At 39.1% G+C, this 25,314-nt stretch overlaps 1 protein-coding gene across 1 annotated transcript in view; it reads right to left on the reverse strand.

Moving 5' to 3' along the window:
• Positions 1–823: 823 nt before the first annotated feature.
• LOC118193225 (uncharacterized) overlaps positions 824–25,314 on the reverse strand; it is a 34,258-nt gene continuing 9,767 nt past the window's right edge. Inside the window, exon 2 of the mRNA XM_085819241.1 lies at positions 824–2,296. Within this exon, the coding sequence (XP_085675367.1) occupies positions 1,051–2,286 (1,236 nt within the window). The 5' untranslated portion in view covers positions 2,287–2,296 and the 3' untranslated portion in view covers positions 824–1,050. The remainder of the gene's footprint in view (positions 2,297–25,314) is intronic.

The raw sequence follows: 25,314 nt of genomic DNA on the forward strand, positions 1-25,314 counted from the left end.
GTTTTTTAAACTGGAATAAGGCATTCTGAGAAAAATTCACAATACACTGCCTTCTAAATTTAAATATAAAATAGAATGCTATCTGGTTTAATTAAAAGAAAAATAAAAAGCATTTTGAAAGATATAAAGCTAAAATAAGTTTTAGTTGAAAAATTCTTCATTTATTCTTCCTGTTAGAAAGAAAATTCATTGATTGCTCTTTAAGATTAATTTTTTTCCCCGGCCAAAAATTAATGCTGTAAACAATCGAAAAATTTAAGGTTGAAATTGCATATAAAATACTTACTTTGAATTTCGAGAATTGGATTTCATTATATTTCCAATGCAATTGTTTGCTATTTGTAACTGTAACTGTAAGCAACACTATAAGCTATATGCATATGGAATAACTCAAAATACGTACAAAGAAACTAAGAAATGCCCGTACCCATTTCACATAACATGTTTTTAAAAATTTTTGTCTAATCTTTTAAGAAGAGTCTTTCATAAAATTTGACAAACTGTATTATATTTTGCATAGAAAATGAAGTTAAGTATGCACATTTAATTACAAATGAATTACAAATGAATGCTATGTATAATAACTTTGCAAAGTTTAGAAGAATTAAATTGAACAAAGATTTTTAATGCAGTTAGTTCGTGGATAACGATTTTAAGACACTAAATATAATTATCTGTTCATGTTCACATATATACAGGAAACATCCCATGAAACATGTCTAACGTCACTTCAGAATTTGTAATAACTTTAACAAATACGAACTCTCAAATTAGGCGCATATTGCTCAAGGAATTCGAAATATTATACTAAGGAATCTGAATATTAATTTTTACAGCTAACATTTATTTAAGCCCAATAAAGAAAAAAATGCAGTACATAAAAATGTTACAAGTCTTAAACGTAAAATATGAAAAATGAAGTTCTGAGATATTCTAATATATATATAGATAGATAATATAGATATATAAAGATATTCTTAAAATCTACATTAATTGAGCAATTTCATTTATAACAATGCAAACAGAACATATATGATTCTAAAATAGTTATTAAATGAATTCAAAGCCATCTTGCTTAGATGTGTCCAAAGCATCGTCAGCAGTGTCGGCTTTGGAATTAGATATCATTGCTGTGTCGTCACTGTGTTTATCACGAGAGGTGTTTTCGTTTTCATAATTCGGGCGCATTATCTTCAGTTTATTTTTCAGAGCTTTCATGTCCTCTTTCTCTTTCTTCATTCGAAGATGCTTCTTACTTTTTACATGATCTCGAGCACTTGCAGGGCCGCTGAAACTGAGACGGCAAATATTGCAAACAAGAAAATCATAGTCCTGCTTAGCATCTCCATCAATTTCGCCTTCGTCATCTGACACCGAATTTTCTAAACACTTCACTGGAACAATTTCAGAATGAGATGATAATAAATTCATGATCTCTCGTTTTGATTTCTGCTTTTCGTGGTCATTTACCTCCAGGTGAATCTTCAACGCAAGAATGTCTGAGAAAGGTCTTTTGCATTCCTTACATACAAATTTTGCATTTTCAGCATCGCGAATATAAAAATCTTTTAAATCTTCCGCAACTTTCCGCCTTTTTACTTCTTTTTTGTGGACAGCACTCTCAACATGTATGGAGTATGGGACATGTCCGCTAAAGAACTTACTACACACATCGCATTTTAAATATCCATCATCTTCATCATCTACAAGTTTTGCGTCATCTGGATTATCCTTCTTAAATTTTTCAAGAATTGCTTGATGTTTCAGCTTTTTCTCGTGTGTAGTACCTTTCAAATGCCGCTGGTAACTTTCCGGACCGCTGAAGTGTTTTTGACAAGCAGCACAGTAGGCATACGGCTTTTCTAGCACTCCATCATCGTCGCCTTCGTTTTCAACGTTACCATCGATGATACCATCCATGTCTTTCAATTTTTCCTTCAATTTTTGCTTTTTGAGATTTTTTGAATGCACACCTCCTTTCAAGTGCGATTTATACTGGAACAGGTCGTTAAACGCCTTTCCGCAGACACTGCAATGGATTTCTGAATCTTGATCGTCGTCGTCCTTGTTATTAGCTTCGTCTACTAATTCATCAGGTTTTTTCAGCTCCTTTTTCAATTTGTTCTTGTTTAACATTTTGTTATGTTTCTTACTTTTCAGATGTTGTTCGTACGATTTCACACTTTCAAACAACGTTCCGCAAAGGTCACACTCGATGTCTATGCAAGAACTATCGTCACTATCGGAAATGATACAATCTCTTTTCTTCTCCTTGCCTGCATCCATGTTGGTTTCTCTGAAAAATGAAAAAAGTGAAATTTAACTTTACATTTCATTGCTATACAATGAAAAAATAACATTAATTAAGAGTAATCGAGAATAATTTTCGATATTGCACGAAAATGCTATATGGAAAGCCAGAAATATTCAATGGCCTTGACCGAATTTCATGCGGCAAATAGGTAAATACATATTGATACCGTCTACCGGCTGTCTTGAACCCAGAATCACTGCACGTTAAACCTGGCCTATAACGAGCTTTTTCTTCTGTAACGCAACCACTAAGCTATTTTGATATGGGAAACAATCGTTATTGAAATATGAAAACCCATGTCTTGATTATAGAGTCATTAGATTTTTTTTGAAGCAGGAGACATGAAAAACAAGCAAGATCCTCGCCAGGACTCGAACCTAGGACCTCTCGAATGATTCGTCGAGTATGATTCAAATTACACCACAAAGGCATCCGGAAATGACGAAGAAAATACCTTACATACTCCCCCTTTTAAAGGGCGATTGGGGCTGACAGGACCCAATCGCCAGATCTTGATGGTGATGAATTATCGTCCATCACCTTTTAGTTCGAGTGTCACTGTAGATTCATGAAGCAGGAGACGTGAAAAATTTGCAATGCCCTCGCTGGGACTCGAACCCAGAACCTCTCGAATATGCATAAAGTATGCTTCCAGTTACACCATGAAGGCATGAGAAGAGGAAGGAGAAAAAATCGTATAGGCATTCTAAGGAAAACAGATTCAGGCTGGGTTAAATTATTTGATTATTGCAAAGAATGTTAGGGCCATCCACGTAAAATAAGGTATGCCTTTGTATAGGGCATGGGGAAACTGTCTCTCAGTCACATTAGACATAGGAAAAATTATTAAAACTTCCATAAAGGTAGGCCGTTCGTTAGAATTTGAGCTGCAGTTGAAATTACTAATGCTCATATATTTTACCATTGCTCACTAGTGGACCCATACAAGGTATTTATATTAGATATCAGGATAAAAAATTATGATCTCTTGCAGGTAGCTTCTTCAACTACCGGAAACAAATATTGCAAGATTTTGATGACAGCTTTAAAATGTTACAAAACTATCAACGTTAGCTATCAGACTGAAGATTTTTATTTAAAAAGGTAAGAGAAATATTTGCATGGCTTACATTTTTGTTTGCTTTAATTGTAGAGATTTATATATATATATATTTTTAAACGGGAAACTCAAAATTTAAGTATATCCTCGTTTGAATTGAATCATTGATCAATTGTTAGCTACCACTTAAAACATGAGATCTTGTGCGAGGGGTGGGGTAATTCATAAAATTCAGAGCCTTTGTAATTTTCATTTAATTTACATATCATATATATGTAAAATTAATTATTTCTCATCTCCCCCCCCCAACCAAAAAAATTTGTAATGGTTCACATAGCAAGAAGTACAGCACAATTCGTTCAAACAGCAAGAAGAATTTTTGTGAAATCTATTATAATTAGCATGTTGTTTTTTTATGCTAAGTCTTCTTTCTTGAAATTCTACAGGTTCGTCTATTTCAAGAGAATGCGATAACCGAGCTGTGACTCCGAGCGTGTTGCACGCATTTTGGTTAGCTCCGCGATTCTTACTTTGAACTGACCCAGTCCCTTAGGCGGTCGGTTAGTGTACTTATAGTTTTTGATTGAGCTCTGCTTTGACTTTTGAGAGTGACCCTTTGGGTTACACGGAAAGTATGTCCTTTTTTAGGGCAGTTAATACAGACGATGAAGCCAGCGATTGCACGGACTCAGGACTCTCGACTTTCTCACTACCATCCACATCGAAACGCGAAGAATTCTTGAAGGATCCCAGACTCAGGAAAAAGGTGAAAGCGAAAAAGGATAACGCTGTATCGGAGATGGAAATTGCAAAGGAGGAAGGAACCCGAGAGGAAAAATTTCAGAAATTAATTCAGGACAACGGGGAGGAAAAAATACAGCTGCTTCTACAGGAATTCGGAACGGAACACCTGACGCGCCACAGGGAATTTGAAGAACGACTAAGGGCTGCTAAGTCCCCTGAAAAAGTGGGTAATCTAGCGATGGAATACGCAAAGAAGCTTAACAGCAAAAGACAATGAACGAAACAAGACGCCACTTCCGCTGATAAGGAAGGTAATTGGAATTTCCCCAAGAAGACAGTAAAAATTAAAGAAAAGCCAGTCCCTATGGAGATACCACAAGAAAAACCGATTTCAGATACTCAGGAAAATTGCAGAGGAATGCCCAATAGGAGGAGCCAGCGAAGTGAGCCCGCACCCACCGATTGTATTCTCCCAAAACGAAACGGATTGGATGACGCTGGACGAATTGTTCACGATACACTGTGCTGAAGCCCACAATTCCCAAATGAGGGCGATTCCAAGGATGGACGGCGAGGGTGACGGTTGTTCGTGTAACGAGCTCCCGCCAACTCAGGGCAATCCTGGGAATTTTGATGTTAATAATGCGATTATTGAAGAGAATATGCATGATATTAGGGATCAGGCTCCCTCTGTGAAATCAGCGACGAATGATGATGGACGCATGGAATTAAATATCCAGTTTTACGACCTGAAACACCAGTTTGAAGCGATTCAACAACAGAAGAACTTCTTGAAGAGAACTCCATCTCCGTTGGACTCAAGTGGCTACGACCAGCTCGACCGGGCGGGTAAGACTCTTTTTCACAAAATTAATGAGATTGCTAATGTCCTTGATGTACCGATTTTCCACCTTCCCTCGACCAGAGAGGAATTTTCAAATATATTGGAGAGCGAGCGCTTAGCCAAGATGGTTGCTGCTCAATCCACAGAAGATCCTTGCGACCATGAGGCGTCCAAACCATTTATCACCCTCGCGGCGCGTACGCAAGGGAAGGCGCCAATTGTGGATCTCACAATAGATGATTTAGCAAACAACACTAAAGAAGCAAATTCTACTATTCAAAATTATCAGGTAGTTCAAAAAATACTACTCCTGCAAAAAAGGAGAGGATTAATAATAAATACGAAAGAATCAGGAATTCAATTATCAACGATGATAAAAATGAATCTGAAAAGAATAGTGAGAGCACCACTGAGGGAGTAAATTCCGAGCTGGCACGGAACGTATCCCCCCCCCCCCCACCGCAGCCTGAGATTCCGGCAATTCACCTCAAAAGCAGCAAGAACTGGAAGACACAAGTGTCTTTCATAAGAGAAATTGCCCCAAATTCACGGAGCATTCTGACTGGACCCTATCTAAAAATTTTTGTACAAACAGAGCTGGAGTTCAGGAAGGTCACCCGCTGGATGAAGCAAGCCGGCATCCAGTTCAAAACTTTCGATCTCAAGCAGGACGGGCCAGTCAAAATTGTTATCAGAGGCCTCCCTGTTTAAACAGACGTCGGAAACATCAAAGAGGAAGTTGAGGCGATGGGATTTAAAGTGCATGGCATTGTTCGGCTTACTCAGCCTGGCTCCAGGCATTCAATGCCACTTGTTTATTTACAAGTCATCTCACACCCCTTCCTCGATCATCTGTTTGCCGTCACTGACATGTGGGGCACAGAGATCAGCATTGAGCGTTACCGCGGCCGCAAGGGCCCTACTCAGTGCTTTCGGTGCCAGGGCTTTTTCCATTCTTCGGAACTCTGCACCCTTCCAATCCGTTGTGTCAGATGCTCTGGACCCCATTGGGCACGAGAGTGTACCAAAGGATTAGATGTACCTGCCACTTGCTGCAGGAGATCATCCTGCATCATACAAATCTTGTCCCCGCTACCCAGGTAACAAACGGGCTCGTGGCAAAAATTCCACGCCTAAGACTAGGGCAGCTGCACAGACAGCCCCCCGCAGGGTTCTTCTAAGCCCACAGCAACCGCTGAGACAAGACGTCCCATGCCTGCTCCCCCAAGCACCATCTTATGCACAGATGTCAGTTCACCATCTTATGCACAGATAGTGAAGAACAACACCGAGCACGGATTCAAATCCACGAATCCAAGACTGCCGGTTGCAGAAGCCCCAGCAGTGTCAGCCACAGCAGAGTGTAGCAATGATTCCGACGATGTCTTTTCATCTACACTAAAATGCTTAATCGAAATCTACCGCGACCCAGCGGTAGACAAGCATATTCTGCTTCTTGCCTTCAAAAAAGCAATGCCTAAACTCAGGCAAGCAGATGCTTTAATGAGGGCATTTTATATTTATGAAAGCTATGTTGAGCTTTCAACGTAATTCGGCATTTTTAGACCCATGTCTTCTGTTTTTCAGTGATGAACCTCTAATAACGGCCTAAAATTCAATTTTATGAATTACAGTTCAAATACCACCAGAGAACTGACCATTTGCACGTGGAATGCCAATGGATTGGCACCTAAAATTCACGAAGTTCGTGATTTTGTAGTAGAGCACGGTATTGACGTGTTTTTAGTCCAGGAGACTCGCCTTACCCCAGGGAATACTCCCAGAATTGGGAATTATGACATTTACTGTACTGGCAGGGTGTCACAGGGCAGATATCCCAGTGGTGGCACTTGTATCTATGTGAAGCGTTCGTTAAAGCACCACATGATACCGTCCCCTGATTTAAATTTTTTGGAAGCGACAATTATCAAAATTTTCCTTCAAAATTCCTCCCCGCTGACAACAGTCTCAGCTTATCTACTTCTACTGCGTGGAAGGCCAGCTTTTCCTGTCAGTGATTTTGATAAACTTTTGAGTATTTCAAATCACCTAATTATTGCTGGTGATCTAAATTCACGCCATACCGCATGGTTTTGTTCTAATAGGAACAGGTATGGTATTAGTCTAAATTCATGGTGCCAGAGTAACCATGTACAGATCATAGCTCCTACCCTTCCGACTTTTTAACCTGTAAGAGGGTCCGCTGCAGTTCTTGATCTGGCTGCCTTTTATAATATATTTTTTCGGCATGAGATAAAAGTAATTCAAGAATTGGACTCTGATCACTACCCCCTTTTGATAACCCTAGATATTCAAAATAGATACTCAAAATTAGAGGAGCAAGCCTCAACAAATTGGGACGATTTTAGATTTATTTTGGAAAAACTTCACTCCCTCCCATCAAAATTTCCAGCAATTCGGACTTTGACAGGCATATCAAAAGTTTGGAGTCTTTACTTAAAGAAGCGAGAGCTGCGGCTTCAAAACCACGTAAACACCCAGGTGCTAAGCTCCCACCTGAGACTAAATTCAAAATTAAGCAGCGGAACTACTTGCGAAGAATTTGGCAAAGGTCACGAGATCCCAATATCCGTGCCCAGTTTCGCAAGATACAGAACGAGATAAGGACCGAAACCCGCTTATTAAAACAAGCGGAGTGGAAAACATACATCGAGCCCCTAACGACTGAAGACAAATCGATTTGGCGCGCAGCCGCCCGATTACGCAAACATAAAGCACTCATTCCGCCCCTTCAAACGGCCGATGGCGCACAGACGGCCTACACTGACTCAGAAAAGGCTGATGTCATAGCTGACAGCCTTGCAACTCAATTCACACAAAATCACGACTCCTACTGTAACCGCCCGGTTACACAGGGGCGCATACAAGCACGGGTTAAAGATTTTTTAACACAACCCTTTCGAATCGCATGATCAAAAACTTCCCCACAATGTTTATCGTTTGGATCACGGTACTTATAAATTTAATGCTCAGGAGAAGCTATTTCCCCGACTGTTGGAAAATTGCAGCAGTCGTCCCCATTCCAAAACCGGGACAAAATTTAAACTTATCCGTTAATTACAGACCCATAAGTCTGTTATCCTCTCTCTCAAAGATCTATGAATTTGTCTTACTTAATCGCCTGAATGAATTCTGTCGGGATCAAAATTTATTAATACCGAAACAATTCGGCTTCCCACCTAAACACTCCACGGTACACCAGTTACTCCGTGTTGTGGAATTCATTCATGAAGGCTTTCGTAAGCGAGAGAAAACTGGTATTGTCTATTTGGACGTGGCCAAAGCCTTTGACAGGACTTGGCATGACGGGATTATTTACAAGCTCATGCGGCTTGGTTTTTTGGCTCATCTCATTAAAATTATTAACGCGTACTTGACCGGACGCAGTTTCCGCGTGCGAGTTAACCACGAATTCTCGTCTCCCCGCCCAATCTATGCTGGTGTAGCTCAAGGTAGCCTCCTTGGCCCTTCAATCTTTAACCTTTATGTAAATGATATTCCTAAGGCCCCAAATATCGATCTTGCGTTATACGCAGACGATACAGCCATCATTTCACAACACTCCAACACCCTCCAGGTAATCTCCCAATTGCAGAGTTACCTTTCGACCTTAGAACTCTGGCTCGGTCTGTATAAAATCAAAATTAACGTCGCAAAATGTGCTGCCACTATGTTCATCCGAAGAAATATCCCAAGTTTACCTAATTTAATGCTCTTCGGTGAACCCTATCCCTGGGTCTCTTCTTACAAATATCTAGGTGTTTTACTAGACTCAAAATTAACTTGGCAGCCTCACATCCGCAAAATCATAGCGGGTGCGACAGCTGTCAAAACCGCCCTACGCCCCCTTTTATCTATTAATAGCGACCTGTCAACGGATAACAAAATCTTGCTCTACAAATCAATGATTAGGCCTGTTCTTACATATGCGTGTTCCGTCTGGGGCCCATCTACACTGACTAACAGAAAACATGTCCAAATTTTCCAATCTAAAATGCTTCGGTAAATTTTAAGAGCTCCGTGGTTCGTACGGAACGAAGAGATTCATAATGACCTCAAAATTTTGCCCATTAATCGCCATATACAGCGACTTTCGGAAAAATTTTTCAAAAATATTCAACGTGTTGCAAATCCTGTGCTTCATATGCTACCCGTATACGATCCTGCTGTTGCTTCTTCCCCGAAAAGACCCAGAGCGGTTCTTAACCAGGAATACTCAGCTCTCCCATTTAAACGGGCTAGATATGAGCACACTGACAGCCACGTGAATAACTACCTCTCGTTCCTTAACCCCCCGCCTCTAAAGTTCTTTAATGCACACAGCATTAACTCGGGGAACCCCCTTTAAAGTTTCTTTAATAAGAAACATCACAGTCAAAAAGGACTGATTTAAAATATTTTCTAACTCTTGATTTGATTTAAAATGAAAAAGATTCTTATATACTGCTTTTTTCTTCCTTTAACAAGGAACTTTCTCAGGCGTTTAACAGCGTCATTTTAGGCCTTTAAATACCGCATTGAATAGCGGTCAAAAATGAAACTTCTCCCTCCCAGCTGATCACTGGCAGAACTACTTTTTCGACTTGTAAATAGGTTCCCCCCTCCCTCGCACCCATGAAGAGCCCCCTTCGGAAAATTCCCCTGCGAGTTCTTCACCTCTGACGTATGCAAAACATGATTATCAAGGTTCAAGGAAACTTCACCTTTTATTTTTCTAGTCTAAATTTTATGGCTGCCCCTATCTAAATTATTCTGGCCCTTTCTCGGCGCAAAATTAAGACCTTCTGAGTTTTTTGCCTTTTTTTTGACTCAGTGTGAAGGCACTTATTCCAAGTCATTCGGCTTTTCAAAATTCTTACCCTATTTGACAATCCCCTCTTTTTGATGATGTAATTTCCTTTGAAGATGTGGAGGTAAAGGCGTAATTGCCTATGAACTCCGTAACTTGCACTTCCTTGATCCTTGATCCCAAATGAGGGGAAACTCGATTTTTGTATACACCAAGAACCCGACGCACTACACTGAAGTGACAAAACTCATGGGATAGCAATATGCAAATATACAGATGGCAGTAGTATCGCGTAGAAAATGTATAAATGCGAAGTGCTTTGGCAGGGCTTTCATTTGTGTTCATGTTATTCATGTGAAGAGGCTTTGACGTGATTATGGCCGCACGAAGAGAATTAACAGACTTTGAACGCGGAATGGTAGTTGGAGCTAGACGCATGGGTCATTCCATTTCGGATATCGTTAGGGAATTCAACATTCCGAGATCCACAGTGTCAAGAGTGTGCCGAGAGTATCTAATTTCAGGCATAACATCCCACCATGGACAGCGCAGTAGCCGACCACCTGCACTTAACGACCGAGACCAGCGACGTCTGCGTAGAGTTGTCAATGTTCACAGACAAGCAACACTGCATCAAATAACCGCAGAAATCAACGTGGGACGTACGAGGGGCGTGTCCAATAGGACAGTGCGGCGAAATTTCTCTTCCTTGGGCTATGCCAGCAGAAGACCGACTCGAGTGCCTTTACTGACAGCACGACATCGCCTGCAGCGACTCTCGTGGGCTCGTGAGCATATCGGTTGGTCCCTAAACGAATGGAAAACCGTGGCTTGGTCAGATGAGTCACGATTTCAGTTGGTAAGAGCTGATGGTAGGGTTCGAATGTGACGTAAACCCCACGAAGCCATGGACCCAATTTGTCAACAAGGCACTGTTCAAGCTGGTGGTTGTTCCATAATGGTTTGGGCTGTTTTTACATGGCATGGACTCGGTCCTCATCACCGAGTTTTTACATGGCATGGACTCGGTCGGCATCATCGAGAGGTCCTCTGGTGCAATTGAACCGATCATTGACTGGAAATGGATACCTTCAGCTACTTGGAGATCACTTACAGCCATTCATGGACTTCACGTACTCAAACAACGATGGGAGTTTTATGGATGACAATGCGCCATGTCACCGGGCCACAATTGTTCGCGATTGGTTAGAAGAACATTCTGGACAATTCCAGGCCACCTAGATCGCCCGACATGAATCCCATCGAAAATTTATGGGACATCATCGAGAGGTCAGTTCGTGCCCAAAACCCTGCACCGTCAACACTTTCACAATTATGGACGTCTATAGAGGCAGCATGGCTCAATATTCCTGCAAGGGACTTCCAACGACTTGTTGAGTCCATGCCACGTCGAGTTGCTGCACTTCGCCGGGCGAAAGGAGGACCGACAAAATATTAGGAGGTTTCCCATGACTTTTGTCACCTCAGTGTACAGTTTGATGAGTGAACTACTTCTAGAGAAGAAAATACCCTTCCATTCCTACCTGTTCGAATTTGAAAAACCGATCCGCGTTATAATGAAGAACCTCCCAGCCACTATTACAGAAAATGCCATAGTCCAAGACCTGAAGTTCAAGAACTTCCCTGTTTTAAAAGTTAAGCAGTTTTCGAAAAGTCACGAAGGAAAGAAAATCAACCTACCCATCTACCTCCTCGAACTCAAAAGAGCCCCGGAAGGAAACAAGATACAGCAGCTAAATAAAATGTTCAGCTTTAACGTCGTTATTGAAAAATTCAACCCTAAGAAAATGCACGTACAATGCTACCGCGGACAGACAGCAGTTTGGACGCTCTCAGTACTGTTGCAGTAATTCGGTAAGGTGTGTGAAGTTTGGAAAACAGCACAGAAGTAATGAATGCGATATGAAACCGGAAGATAAGCCTAACTGTATATTTTGTGGTCTCCTGCCACGTGAGCAGCTGCAGCGGCTCTTTCCACGTTTCGATGAGGATGGTATAGCGTTTCTATAGGGGCTGCAGCGAATACAAGAAAAGGTTTGAAAGAAAAAGGCAGTGCTCCCCAGCCAAAAATACCTGAATTCTCTGAAGAAAATTTTCCAAGTTCTAAGACAGCCCAAACCCCACTGAAGAAAAACCTCCCACAAGTCACTTACAGCCAGAAATTGCAAGGAAAATTCAGCCTCCCCGCCGAAAGAATTAAACGATGCCCTTAGTTGGATACAAGATGAGAAAATCAACGCGTTCCTTACTTTCTTTCCACCGACAGCGAGGCAGCCGGTCCACTGGGTAGTTAGCATATCGGCCAGGTAGCCCCGCTGACGGAAATAACTTGAACAAAAGACACACTTATAAATACATATTGTGCTCAAGACGACTGCTGGGGGCAGTGCAAACAAATGCTGGACGAAGACGATAGTGAATGATGGAAGAAGGGTGCATTGCGGGCGTGAAGAACAATTCCAGTTACATATTTACAGAGTAATGGATAGGTGGTTACAAATACTAAAAGTAATAAGAAGTAAAATACTAGAAAGTAAAACAATGCATAAAATAAAAAAAAAGGCAAAACAGTGGAAACAATACATAAAATAAGGCAAAATACATAGTTCAAGGTTCATAATTCAAGGTTTACAGTTCAAGAAGATAAATATATACAGGGAATAAGAAAAGCCGAATAAGCTAACTTAAGATAAAATTAGTTCGCTACAGGTACAGAGCATACAGGGGCTGTGCTGGTGACGAGGATGGTGGCTGAGAATTACTCCAGCCTGTCTGAGATTATGCGTGCAATGTTTATGCAATCGCATATGCGTTTCAATGCATTGCGATTTTAAGAAGTAGCTTCGGCCCATGCATGGATGTGGTTTGCTACTGGTTGCCTAAGATGATATTTAGCGGTCTCTCTGCAAGCGAACAGATAGTGGTCCGGATCTCCTACCATCCCTCATGAGCAATGCTCGTTTTCGCGTCGTCTGAAGCGATGCAGGTAAGTCATGAAGGGACCATGTCCTGTTATATACTGAGTGAAGTGAGACGAGCCAGATTTTAGAAGCCGGCAGACTTTTGGAAAAAATCTGTAAACTCTTCTGCCGGTGGTTTCTGTCTCCCACAGATGTTGCCAACGTTTGAGTAATTCTCTCTCGAGCTCAGCTTTTAAGAACGAACCCGGGAGAGGCACGTCAAGTATGCGAACGTGGGGGTCAATTGCTGCTCTTTTGGCTATTGCATCTGCAATTTCATTACCCAGTATTCCAGTGTGGGCAGGTACCCACTGGAGTTCAGGCCTATAGTATTTAGGTGTTCTTAGTAAGAGTTTTTGTATGGCCCTGACGAGTGGATTTTTACTACATTTGCCTTGGATTGCCTGGAGGCTAGAGGCTGAGTCTGAATATATACTGGAATAGTTATTTTCCAGTGCGTAGACAAGTGCAGCTTTTAATGCAATCAGTTCAGCCTGAAAAACTGAGTTGTGGTGCTTAAGCTTTCTTTCCTAGGTCTTTAAGATCTGGTTCCCAAGTAAAACACAGTACCCGCTACCGGTGCCACATTCTCCTTTGGAACCATCGGTGTAGATTGCAGTGGCGTTGAACCACGTTGGTAACCTGCAGTTAATCGAGATATTGAATTCGGCCGGGTGGCAAGGTGGCTCGGGAATGCTTTGCTCATAGTCAGTATAAACATAAGTCCTATCCCATAAACTTATTGTCTCTTTGAGTCGGAGCACTCGCACTATTGCACTCTCGCACTGAGCTAAGAGATGCAGAGGCAGTAGTCCTGAAATCACGTTTAGAGCATTAGTGGGCGAGGTTTTATATCCTCGGGTAATGCTCAGGAGGAATGGTCTTTGTGCTGAGCGTAGCAGATTCTCCATTTTAGTAGTGATCGTTATGCCCCACATGGAGGCTCCATATAGTGCAATACGTTCAGCAACTACAGAGTACCACGTCTTAAGCATCCTCGAAGAAACTCCCCATGTTGGTGCTGCTGTTCTGAGCATGGAATGAAATATCCTGTGAAGTCGTGCCTTGACCTCCTTTAAATGTGGCATCCAAGTCAATGTGTCGTCAATTATAACTCCAAGGTACCTCAAGTTTCTGACTATTTTAATATATTTCCCATGAAGGTTGATGCACGGGGTTCTTCGATGGCGCTTACCTGGACAGATAAGCATACCTTGGGTTTTTGACGCGTTCCTTACTGCCATCATATCCTGTATTTGGGAAGATCGAGAGCGGCAAAAAACTCAGCCGAAAAACTACAAACCGGATTTCAAGCAGCAATGTTGCTGTTAAAATTTGCAGAATCTGAAGACTAGAATAGACTTTGTCATTTCTTAGGCAGTTTACCTGCGTCTGCAGAGTTGGTATACGAACAGCTCATCATCGCAACATCTTGTGCCTACTTCATCATGTTATGATAGGAACGTCATGCTAATTCGCAATGTGTTACTTCAGGATGACGCTTTTAGCCTAGGCGCCTGCAAACATTAGTTTCGCAACTGAGCCTTCAAGAGAATGCGTAAATGAAGACAGTTTAAATAAAGAGCGAGAATCAAAGTTGAAAAGAAAAAGTTGGCAACTTCAGTCTGCTATGAACTGGCGAGTGAGTGTAATTAAGTTAGCAGTCGTGGAAAAGCAGAGCCAGGTGGGTAGGCTTCAAACTTAAACTGTGACTAGTAAATAATTTGTATCATTGTTGTCTACCCAGCTCAAAGGAAAGGGAAGTTAGTTTGCTAACGGATTTATTTTTTGTAACTTAAAACTGAAGTCTGAACAAATCATTCATCTGTTTCACATTTTTGTAACGGTTTAGCATTCTGGTAATGAAAGCCAGAGACGTGACCAGAAGTTCTCCGACAATCTAAGAAGTTTACGTTAAGTCGAAAAGAGTTTATCGTATTGTTTCGGGCGTTAGGGAAATATGAAGAATCGGATCGAAGTTTTTTAACCCTAGAAAGAAAACAAGTAATTTTATTGTCATTTTATGCTGAAGGACTTAGCAGTTCTAAACTGAAAAGTCCTTTTATTTTTAGCAAGAAAGTGATATGCAATATGAGTCGATGCATTTATACTACCAATAGAGTATCCCTTCTTTGACCGTACGCTTTTTTTGAAGAGAATCGGAGGGCTCAGATACCCCTCAATTTACGGAAGCATCAGGTAAGATGACTTAAGGTAAGATAGGTGAAAATATTTTCAGCACAACCTTGCTCTACAAAACAGTTCCTCTACAGCCTCTACAAATAACAAGCGGCCGTATTTTTTTTTTTTTTTTTCAAAAATTTTCAGTGCAAAAGTAGATCAACCATACGTATCTGTCGAAATTTCACTATCTGGATGAAAGAATTGGAAAGGAATACAAATACATGCTGGATACTGTAGCTAAGTGAGAAACAACACGAAATAAAAAGTCACAACAGTGATACATACTCATTGATCCGGATTCGAAGCCACACCCTCGGTTGCGATATCGAATCGTGTTATCGGTAAGGCAGTCAATATTACTAATGACTATACTGGTTGAGCAGCGCCTTTAATATCTAAATATTTCAACAATATTTCATTAAGAGTTACTTATGTAAACTTTAAAAAATTAATAAATTGAATTAAATTTAAAAAAATAAAATTTTCCTTAAATTGGCACTGATTTTTGAAACATTATACAGAAATGCAGCCTTAGATTGGTAAAGATTTTCAAAATCAACCCAACCTAAGGCAATCTAAAGTTGACTTTTTTTTGGAGGAGGGTGCTAATTTTAATCAATTTACATATTAATGACGGAATTTTGCCATTTTTGACTGAAATTGCAACTACAATATTAGATTTGCTTGTTTTAACGTTTAATTGTTTTGAATTGGAAAAACAGTACTCGCTATTAAATTTGTAGCTAGCCTCGAGAAAGTACCATTTATGAATATTTCTTCTTGAATTTTTCATTTGTAGGAATGCACAAAGATTGAATAAGAACATTAATTAGCTATATCTTTTCGAATTTTGCACATATCCACATGTACGAACACAAATATATGCTATTTAAATAAATATTATGTATAAATAATTCAATAATGCAGCAATATCGTCTTATGTAAATTAAGATTTTAAAAAAATGATATAAAACATATAAATTGTTACTGATTTCCTTTTTCAACCGCAGTGCCTTTCTGTACTGTGGTTATTACATTAGCATGTTAGTTAAATAAATTTAAGTTTTTGAAATTATTCAATAAAATCCTATTTATTTCATGGTATTAAATGAATCAACGGTTAAGCATAGAATTGATGAACAATGGTTGTTCGACGCGGGTTCGGCCCACCAGCAGCCGAACTGTCGCTGAGCACTGGTAGTTCGGTCCGGGGTTCGAAATCCTGGCGAACGGGCTGGCTCCATAGGCGTTTTCGTAGCTTTCCCTATGTGTAATGTGTATAAGAGACCGTTTCCCTTAGAAAGTTCCCCAAGAAAGGCATCCATTAGGCAGATAGCCCTCGTGTGTTTGCCGTAATCAAATAAACCAATCGACCAGGGTTCGAGTCCCGGCGAACGGGCTGGCTGCATGAAAGTTTTCCATGTGTAACGTGCATAACCTGCCTTGACGTAATCCAAATAATTAAAATCCAATCGAATTTAAATTTCGTTCAATTTGTTTCATTTCTAAGAACTGCTCTCGAATTACAGTGGCTCATATTTGTTTTCAGACACTCGTATTTTTTAAATTTATCTGCATAGATCTTGTACTAAATATTGAAGAGACTTCGAATTTTATATTTTCTTCTGTTTTAAGCCTTGTTTGTTGTAAAGTACGCACCCTCAAAATATCCCATGTAATAAAATAATTTATTCAGAAAGTTTTAATCAGTAAGTCGCATTGATTCGTTCACTCTAAATTTTTGTTGAAATGTTTTGGTGGACAGCATTTCTTACTATACTAATTTCTTCTTTTAAATGAAAATGCATCACAAGTATTATAGTCTGCATTTGGAAATTTTTATTTGCCTAGCAAAAGATACTAACAGTTTCATATCTGAAGGGAATATCTCAAGATGCTTCAAATTAACGACTAATTCTATAAGAAATTTAATAATTAATCCTTTTAAAGATGGTAAAAGCATTCCAAATATCCAAAAAATCCTTGATGTAAAGCGTATAACTACCTTTAATAGAATAAAATGATGCAAACTGCATGCAACTATTAAAAACACAATGGAGTTCAGAACATAGTCCAAGCTAACACAAACAAACAGAGGATTTATTAGGAAATTTTTCGTCAAGAAGAAAGTAAAGAAAATATGCTTGGCATTTGCAAAATCCGTGATAAACAATTATTTATATTAGAACAATGTTATAGTTTCAGTAAAGTCAAAATTTAATATCTTCGACAGACGAATTAATAAGTGCAAAATCCGAATTAATAATTAAATTTGGAAAACCTATTGCTTGATGCTACGTACTGTGGTAGAGGCATAATGGTTTGGGAGATGTTTCGCTGCCTTTGGAATAGGAAATTTAATGTTTATCGAAAGTAATATGAATTGGGATAAATATATAAATAGCCTTAATGAACACATGAAAGCGTCTGCGAGAAAACTTGGAATGCAAAATACATTAAGTTATGTAGAGACATTAGGTATTTTTGAAAGTAGGCAAAATGAAAAATTAGCAACCGCCTTCGCCGGGAATCGAACCAGGGACCCCTGGAATACCGGCCCAGCGTGCACAACCACTACACCACGAAGCACGCTAGGAAAATGGGAGAAATACCTTCCCTTCTTAAACTTCTTATACTTCCCTTCTTAAAGGGCGACTGGGGTTTTCAGGGGACCCAAAGCCAAATCCTGGGCGTGGAGAGTCACCATCCACAACCCTTTTAGTTTGGGCGCCACTGTAGAGACATCAGGATTTTTTTGGAAGCAGGCAAGATGAAGAATTAGCAACCGCCTTCGCCGGGAATCAAACCACGGACCTCTGGAATAACGGCCCAGCGTGCAGAACCACTATACCACGAAGGCACGCCAGGGAAATGGGAGAAATACCTTATAGTTCTATCCATAAACATACAGCCCTAAATATTGGCTTGTGGTTATTATAAAGCTGTTCTGAAGTTATCAAACCTCTACATACTCTTCGGACTTAAATCCTATAGAGTGAGTTGAAGAAAGAACATGGAAGCATAACATTTATACGAAAGCTTTACTAAAAGCAAATCCTATGCAGGAATAGGACAAAATAAAACATGCTTGAAAAGTGTAGTCAAAGGATAGCCTATAAAAGTGTTCAAATACTTATTTAAGTTCAATTTCAGAACTATTCGAATAAATGAATTTTTTTTATACAAAATGTTTTGAAATTTTTTCCCCAAACAAACAAATTTTAAAATTATATGATCAATAGTACACTAGTGTGCAAAAATTAAGGACGAGACGGTTTTTTCAATATAACTTTGTACAAAAGCTTTCCAAATCAACACATTTAATACCGTAAGATCCCCAATACGTAAGGACATGAGTAATGTAAGCAACACTTACTAAAAGAGAAATCAGAGGGATAAAAAGAAGCTTTATTGAAAAAGTAGCATGAAGCGCAATGCGACTGAAGGCCGAAACACCCCTGTGATGGGTGTCCAGCAAGAAACATCCGGTCTTTTAATAGGGGATATGATCTCCCCTGACTGCTAGGCAGGTTTCACAGCGTCTGCCCATGCTGAGAATGAGGGTGTCAATGAGTTGTTGAGGCATTGCTGCCCATTCGTCTTGCAGCGCCAATCGAAGCTCCGGAATCGTTACTGGTAGTAAGGTACGAGCTGCCAAGCGTCTTCCTAGAAAATCCCATACATGCTCGATGGGATTGAGATCCGGAGATCGTGCCGGCCAATCCATACGTTCAATATCCTCACTCTCTAAGAGCTGTTCGGCAGCTACTGTGCGATGACATAGTGCATTGTCGTCCATGAAAAGGAACTGCGGACCCATAGCGCCTCTAAAAAGACGCACATATGAAGGAAGAATCTCGTTACAATAACGGGTCCCGTTGACTGAACCTGCGTCGAACATGTGAAGGTCTGTATGACTACCAAGCATGATGCCTCCCCAAATGAGAACACCGCCACCTCCATACCTGTCCCTTTCAATGATGTTCGAGGGATGATTGCGGCTTCCTCGCTCTCTCCAGATGAGTATGCGATGAGAATCGCTACTCAGACTGAATCTGCTCTCATCTGTAAAGAGTACTCGTCCTCATTCATTGTCTCTCCAATTCCGGTGTTCCCGGCACCACAGAGAACGCCTTCTCCGATGGGCAGGCGTTAGAGGTACACACCGTACAGGGCGTCGTGCAAACAGACCACCACCGTGCAGTCTTCTGGCCACGGTAAAACGCGATATCGGTCGTCCAGTCGCCTGTGTCGTGTGTCTAGCGATTTCTCCCGCTGTCTGCCGCCTGCTTCTTCTGGCCTGTAAGGCGATCTACCGGTCATCTGCGGGTGTGGTTCCTCGTGGACGACCACTACTAAACCCCCGGATAGCTGTTCCTGTAGTTTGAAATTGTCTCCAAAGTCGTGAAACGATGCTGTGAGCAATTCCGAACTCTGCAGCCACAATTATCACACTGCGGCCTTCCTCCAACTTCCCAATGATTCGACCTCGGGTAAAAGCATCCAGATGTCGTCTAACAGATTGATTATTCGCCATTTCTCGCTGAGGCAGCAACTCGGTGTGATTTTAACTGCTATACGGCGTGCGATCTCTTTTCCAGAAATACTGATCTTACACCGACAACATGCTTTATACTACTCAGACACTCCCCCCATTACGTCTACCTGCATATCTGCGCATGTGCTACCGTACATCACCTTACTTAATCTCCTGATTGGTCTTTCTGTTCGCTCTGCCTCTTCGTTCAGCTGATATGCTAATTTTTCGACTGCGTCCTTAATTTTTGCACACCAGTGTATATGTGTAAGGGAAATAAACTAAGTGATTTTGCTAATATTTAACAAAATATTTGCTAATATTTGCGAAAAAAATTGAAAAAACAACTGTTTGAAAACAAACATAAGCCACTGTATATTCTGTTTTTCCTTCTACATTTGTTTACCTGAATATTGAAATTCATTATACAGGGTGTTTATAAATACCCATACCCATTTTGATGTTTAATAACTCATAAAATAGTGAAGATATAAACAAACTTATGGCATTTATTGATAGAATAACGTATACATATTCCTTTTTAAGTTTGAATATCTTTACTTTTGTAAATATTGTCTACGCTTGTGGTTAATTTCAGATAATTTCTTTTTCCAGTCTAAATATCTGTACTTTTCTAAATATCGTCTGCTTATTAATTGCATTTTTCTCTCTTCTGTTTTTGGCAACTATAGCAATGTTATGTTTACTTTTGATGTGTTTGTTCTAGTACTTTTGTATGTGATACCTTATTCAACCGGATATTAAGGAGAATGCATACACCACAAGAGAAAGCACAGATTTTATGGTGGTTCATAGAAACGAAATCCATAATGCAAACACAGAGAAATTGCAGAAGAATTTACCAAAAAGATCCTCCATCCAAAAGCAGCATTGTGCGGTAAAAATGAATTTTCTAGAAACTGGAAGTATCGCACATAAGAAACGTTAAGGACGTCCCTGCACAAGTGATTTTGATGTTGAGCGTGTCAGAGAGACATTTTTACACAATCCTAGAAGATCTGTGAGATCAGCGGCAACAGAACTGGATATGCCGATTTCGACGGTGTACAAGGTTATTAAGAAAAAATTAAGACTGCATGCATACAAAGTTCAAATTGTTCAAGTTTTGGAACCGGACGATAGGCCTAGGAGGATGGCCTTTGCAACAGATATGCTAAGGAGGATAGAAGATGATGCTGAATTTCTGAAGCGCATAATGTTCTCCGACGAAGCATCCTTTCATCTTTCTGGCATTGTTAATCGCCATAATGTGTGCATATGGGGATCTAAAATCTCCCATGAATACCGTGAGGCACAAAGGGATTCCCCAAAGGTTAATGTGTGGTGTGGACTAATGCACGACCGAGTCATTGGGCCTTTCTTTTTTACAGAAAAGATGGTCTCATCAGTCGTATACTTAGACATGTTGGAAAATTTCGTATTTTCACAACTAGAAGAGCTTCAGCCACATGATAGTGCACCACCTCATTGAGGTACACCATCGTTCGTAGCTCTTTGAATGACCATTTTACAGGATGATGTATTGGGCGAGGAGGTCCAATTCCTTGGCCACCCATATCACCTGATATAACGCCGCTGAACTTTTTCCTTTGGGGATTTGTAAAGGACAACGTTTACAGGAGGAGAGTGTCGAATATTGTTGACCTAAAAGCCAGAATTACAACCGCAATAGCCTCCGTGGATGCCGACATCCTTGCCGGTACCTGGCGTGAAATTGAATATCGACTTGATATTCTCCGCGCGACGAAGGGGGCACAAGTGCCAGTTCATTGACAAGGGTCATGAAACTTTTTGAGTCTATCTAACCATTTATGTTATTAATTTTAATCTCTCTTTATTACTTTATGAGTTATTAAACATCAAAATGGGTCCGGGAATTTATAAACACCCTGTATTACCAGAAAAAATGAATTGTAGTAGTACATTAACAGAAAATTAATCAATTAAAAACATACTGTCAAGTATATGGTCCAAGATGGTCCATTTCATAAAAAGACAGTAATGATGCCAACGCAGCAGGATAGCTATAAACAGTGTTTAGACATTTTTAGAACAACCTTCGGCTAATCTTTGGAATATGGTAACATGTAGTTTGGCGATATTTTGGTAAGGCGATAAAGTTTACTAGCTAGGACTTTAGCAGTGTACATGGATAAAGTCAAGAGTGAGCGCAATGCCATTTTTGTGTAATTCTGGGATATTTTTTTAAGTGAAAATAGGCCGACGTGTACATGGATACCGTGTATGTGCAATTCTTAAAAACGCGGCAAGCAGTGGGAGATTCTGCACTTTCTCCCTATTTCGCACCTAATCTTCGTCATGACTAAGCACTTTTGTTCCATAAAATGTTCTAGCATAGGCCGAATTCGGCTAGCATATTGTTGGGGGGGGGGAACATGCCTTTACTTCGTGAAAACAAAATGGCGTCCAAACAAAAACTAGCAGGTTGCTGTAGCAGGGTTGGTCGCCAAAATTTCGCCAAAAAATCGCCGAGTTACCATAATCCAAAGATTAACCCAACCTTCAATAAAGAATTTTAAAAAATCACGTGATTTGGAATAAAAAGTTATGGCAATAGCTCATTATTTGAAATGAGAAATATCGTCTGCTCTTTTAAATTTATCCTTCTTTCAAAATGTCTCATATAAATAAACTGTGGATTGTGGGATATGCTTCTGCGTTTTCCGAAGAGAAAAATGTATTCCATCATTCAAACACGTTCTGAAATGCATGATATTAAAATTTCGGTACTATTCGGTTTCGAGGACCGTAAAAAATCTCCAAACTATTGTTGATGCCAATGCTGCCAAAAATAATTGCGGCAACCCTAATGATTGCGGCAAGAAAGGAAGTATAATAGTAAATAACTATTTAAGATTGATGTTTTTATTTAGATGAAAGGTTAATTTCATATAATACTTTTTTATTATTATAATTTATATGAAAAATGTTAAACATAACTGAATGAAAGCATAAGAGTAAATAACTATTTCAGATCATTATTATAATTTATATAAAAATTGCTAAACATAACTGAATAGATGCCTGCATTGCTACCGACTTATTGCTAAAGCATAATTTCATCTGGTTGGTTGTTCAAACGTAATTTTCTATAATGAATGATGCATTTTCTTTGAAAATATTCTTGGTAAAGTGCAGAATTGCTCACTTATTTGTTTGCCGCTTTTTACAAGGGTAAAAACAATTGGATTTTTGTCAATTTTCGTTTACTTTTTAAGTGAAAATAGGTCGACGTGTTCATAGATAAAGTTAAGGGTGTGCGCAGTGCCATTTTCGTGCAATTCTAGGATATTTTTTAAGTGAAAATAGGTCGATGTGCACATGGATACCGAGTATGTGCGATTCTTAAAAACGCGTCAAGCAGTGGGTGATTCTGCACTTCACCCAAAATTCTATTGCCGAGTTTTCGTCATGGGCAATTCCCAAAGTGTTAAATCCATAGGATATCAAGAAAGGATTTAAAATCAAAAAAGGATTTAAAAATTAAACTAGTATTTCAATGGCGTCTTAAGAAACACAGAACTATATAAACTTACGCAATCTGAAATCAGCGCGTACGCTAGATTTGGCGCGCTGTTAAAGAGCGCGTTTGCTAGATTTGGCGCTTTTGCGCGTACATTTTTGTTGCAATTTTTTTACGGCCCTCGAAACCGAATAGTACCAAAATTTCTAAGTGCAAAATAAGTAACATAATTAATCGAAAAGAAAAACATCTTCAGTCATTACATCTATATGAAAATGATATTCCAAAACAATAGCCGTAAAAGACATGTATCTGATCTCTCTAAAAATAAATCGTTGTTCATAAAATCCGCCGAAGCAGAAACCAATTGTAAAGTCTTTAAATACATTGGCAGCAACAACAAATAAAATAATAAACCAAGATATAGAACTTAAAAAGCTAAAATAAGTAATGCTCACTAGCTTTGGCGACGTATGTGACTCAACGCAGAACAATTTCCAGAATCCTGTATGAAAACTATTTAGCAGAAGATAAATGAAAATACACTATGGCCCTCGAAGAAGCATCGTTTTACCTAAATAACTGCAACAACAAAATCTGAAAGCTTTCAAATTTTATATTACGCCCAAAGGGGCGTCTTTTTAGTTTTGTGTGTTACCTCATGTTCTTCGCACTTAAACCATAAAATTCAATTCAAGAACAATATCACAAAATAAATTAAAAAGAACATATCTTTAGCATTTCCGATACACAGTTTCGCGCGCCGAAAAATATATACATATATATATATATATATATTTTCCCGTACAGCGTTACCATTGTTCGCTTTGAAATCGTTGAGTTTCTTAATCAAAAACTCATAAATGCTTAACAAAATATGAAATAGATAATAAAACAAATAATATTTGGTGTCAACAACTTGAAATGTCATTCAGAGTTTTAAAACTTTCGACGTAAAATGCCAAAACGAAATTAATAGTCCTTCTGGGCTAACGCCCTTGGGATAAAAAACCATTTATATATTATCGAAAACGAAGAGAAAAATATGTTAAGACCTAGCTCCATCAATGCAAAGAAAGTTTCAGGAAAACGCTAATGACTGTAGTATGATTCTCTTAGAAAGGGAAATAAAAAGAGTTGAAGAAAATTTTAGTATCAATTAACATACCATCAACAGAAAATTTGACGTCCGATATTTAAAGAAGAAATTCCATTTCTTTATTCAAATGATTTCCAAAGGATGAAACTTCATCAAGAAACAACAAATCACACTTCAAAAAGTACCACTGCATTTCTTAAAAAATGAAGTCTGATGCAAGTATTGCATGTACTTTTTCAATATATTCCTAAAAAAAAATACTCTTTACATTTTAAACAATGATTAAACGGCCCCGAAAACATTCTCAAAATATGTAAACACCGTCTGTAAATTACTCCTTTTACTAGCAATGTGGCTGCATTCCGACAAGAACAGAGAATTTAGTAAACTGAAATTTGGACTTCTTTGTTTATGGCAAGCACACTACATTTGCAGTTATACACATTCTTCGATGTATAAGTCAATATCTTGAGGGGGAAACATTCCTCTGAAGTTAAGGAGTATAAAAATTAATAATGACTTTTGCATACATTTATTAATGAAATAATTATTAGTTCAAAGGGGCAATTTGCCAGGAAAGACTATTAACTTCATTTTGGCATTTTGCGTCGATTGACGATAAGCGTTGTTTCACTTTTCGAATTGCAGCCATCAAATGTTATCGCCTTGCATTACATTTAAAGAAATTAAATAATGAAGTATCTGCATGAATGTACGTATGTTTCTCGCATTGTGATAAAACAACAGTGTTGTGATAAAACAACAGCCATCGAATTTTGAAAAACGTACGTTTCCACCCGAATATAAATCTGGAAGCCCAAATTTCGAATTTGGAATTTGTTTTATTATGTATTTTGTAAAGCATTCATGAGTTTATGATTAAGAAACTCAACGATTTCAAAACGAGCCATGGCAACACTGTACGGGGGTGGGAAGAAAAAAAAAAGGAAAGAAAAAACTTTTTATCTCCAGTGCGCGAGACTTTGTATCGGAAATTCCAAAGATATGCTCATTTTAAAATTATTTTGCGACATTGCTGTTGAACTGAATTTTATGGTTTAAGTGCGAAGAACATGATATTTATTAAATAAAGGTAACACACAAAACGTTAAAAAACGCCCCCTTGGGCGTAATGTAAAATCTGAAAGCTTTTACATTATCAGATTTTTTTTTTTTAAATTTATTTAATTGATAATTAAATATACCCGAACGTGTTTTTACAAGGCTTGCTAATTT

Source organism: Stegodyphus dumicola, chromosome 1 (genome assembly GCF_044657685.1).
Source record: "Stegodyphus dumicola isolate Sdum_Otavi_A_Nest chromosome 1, ASM4465768v1".
Taxonomy (NCBI): Eukaryota; Metazoa; Arthropoda; class Arachnida; order Araneae; family Eresidae; genus Stegodyphus; species Stegodyphus dumicola.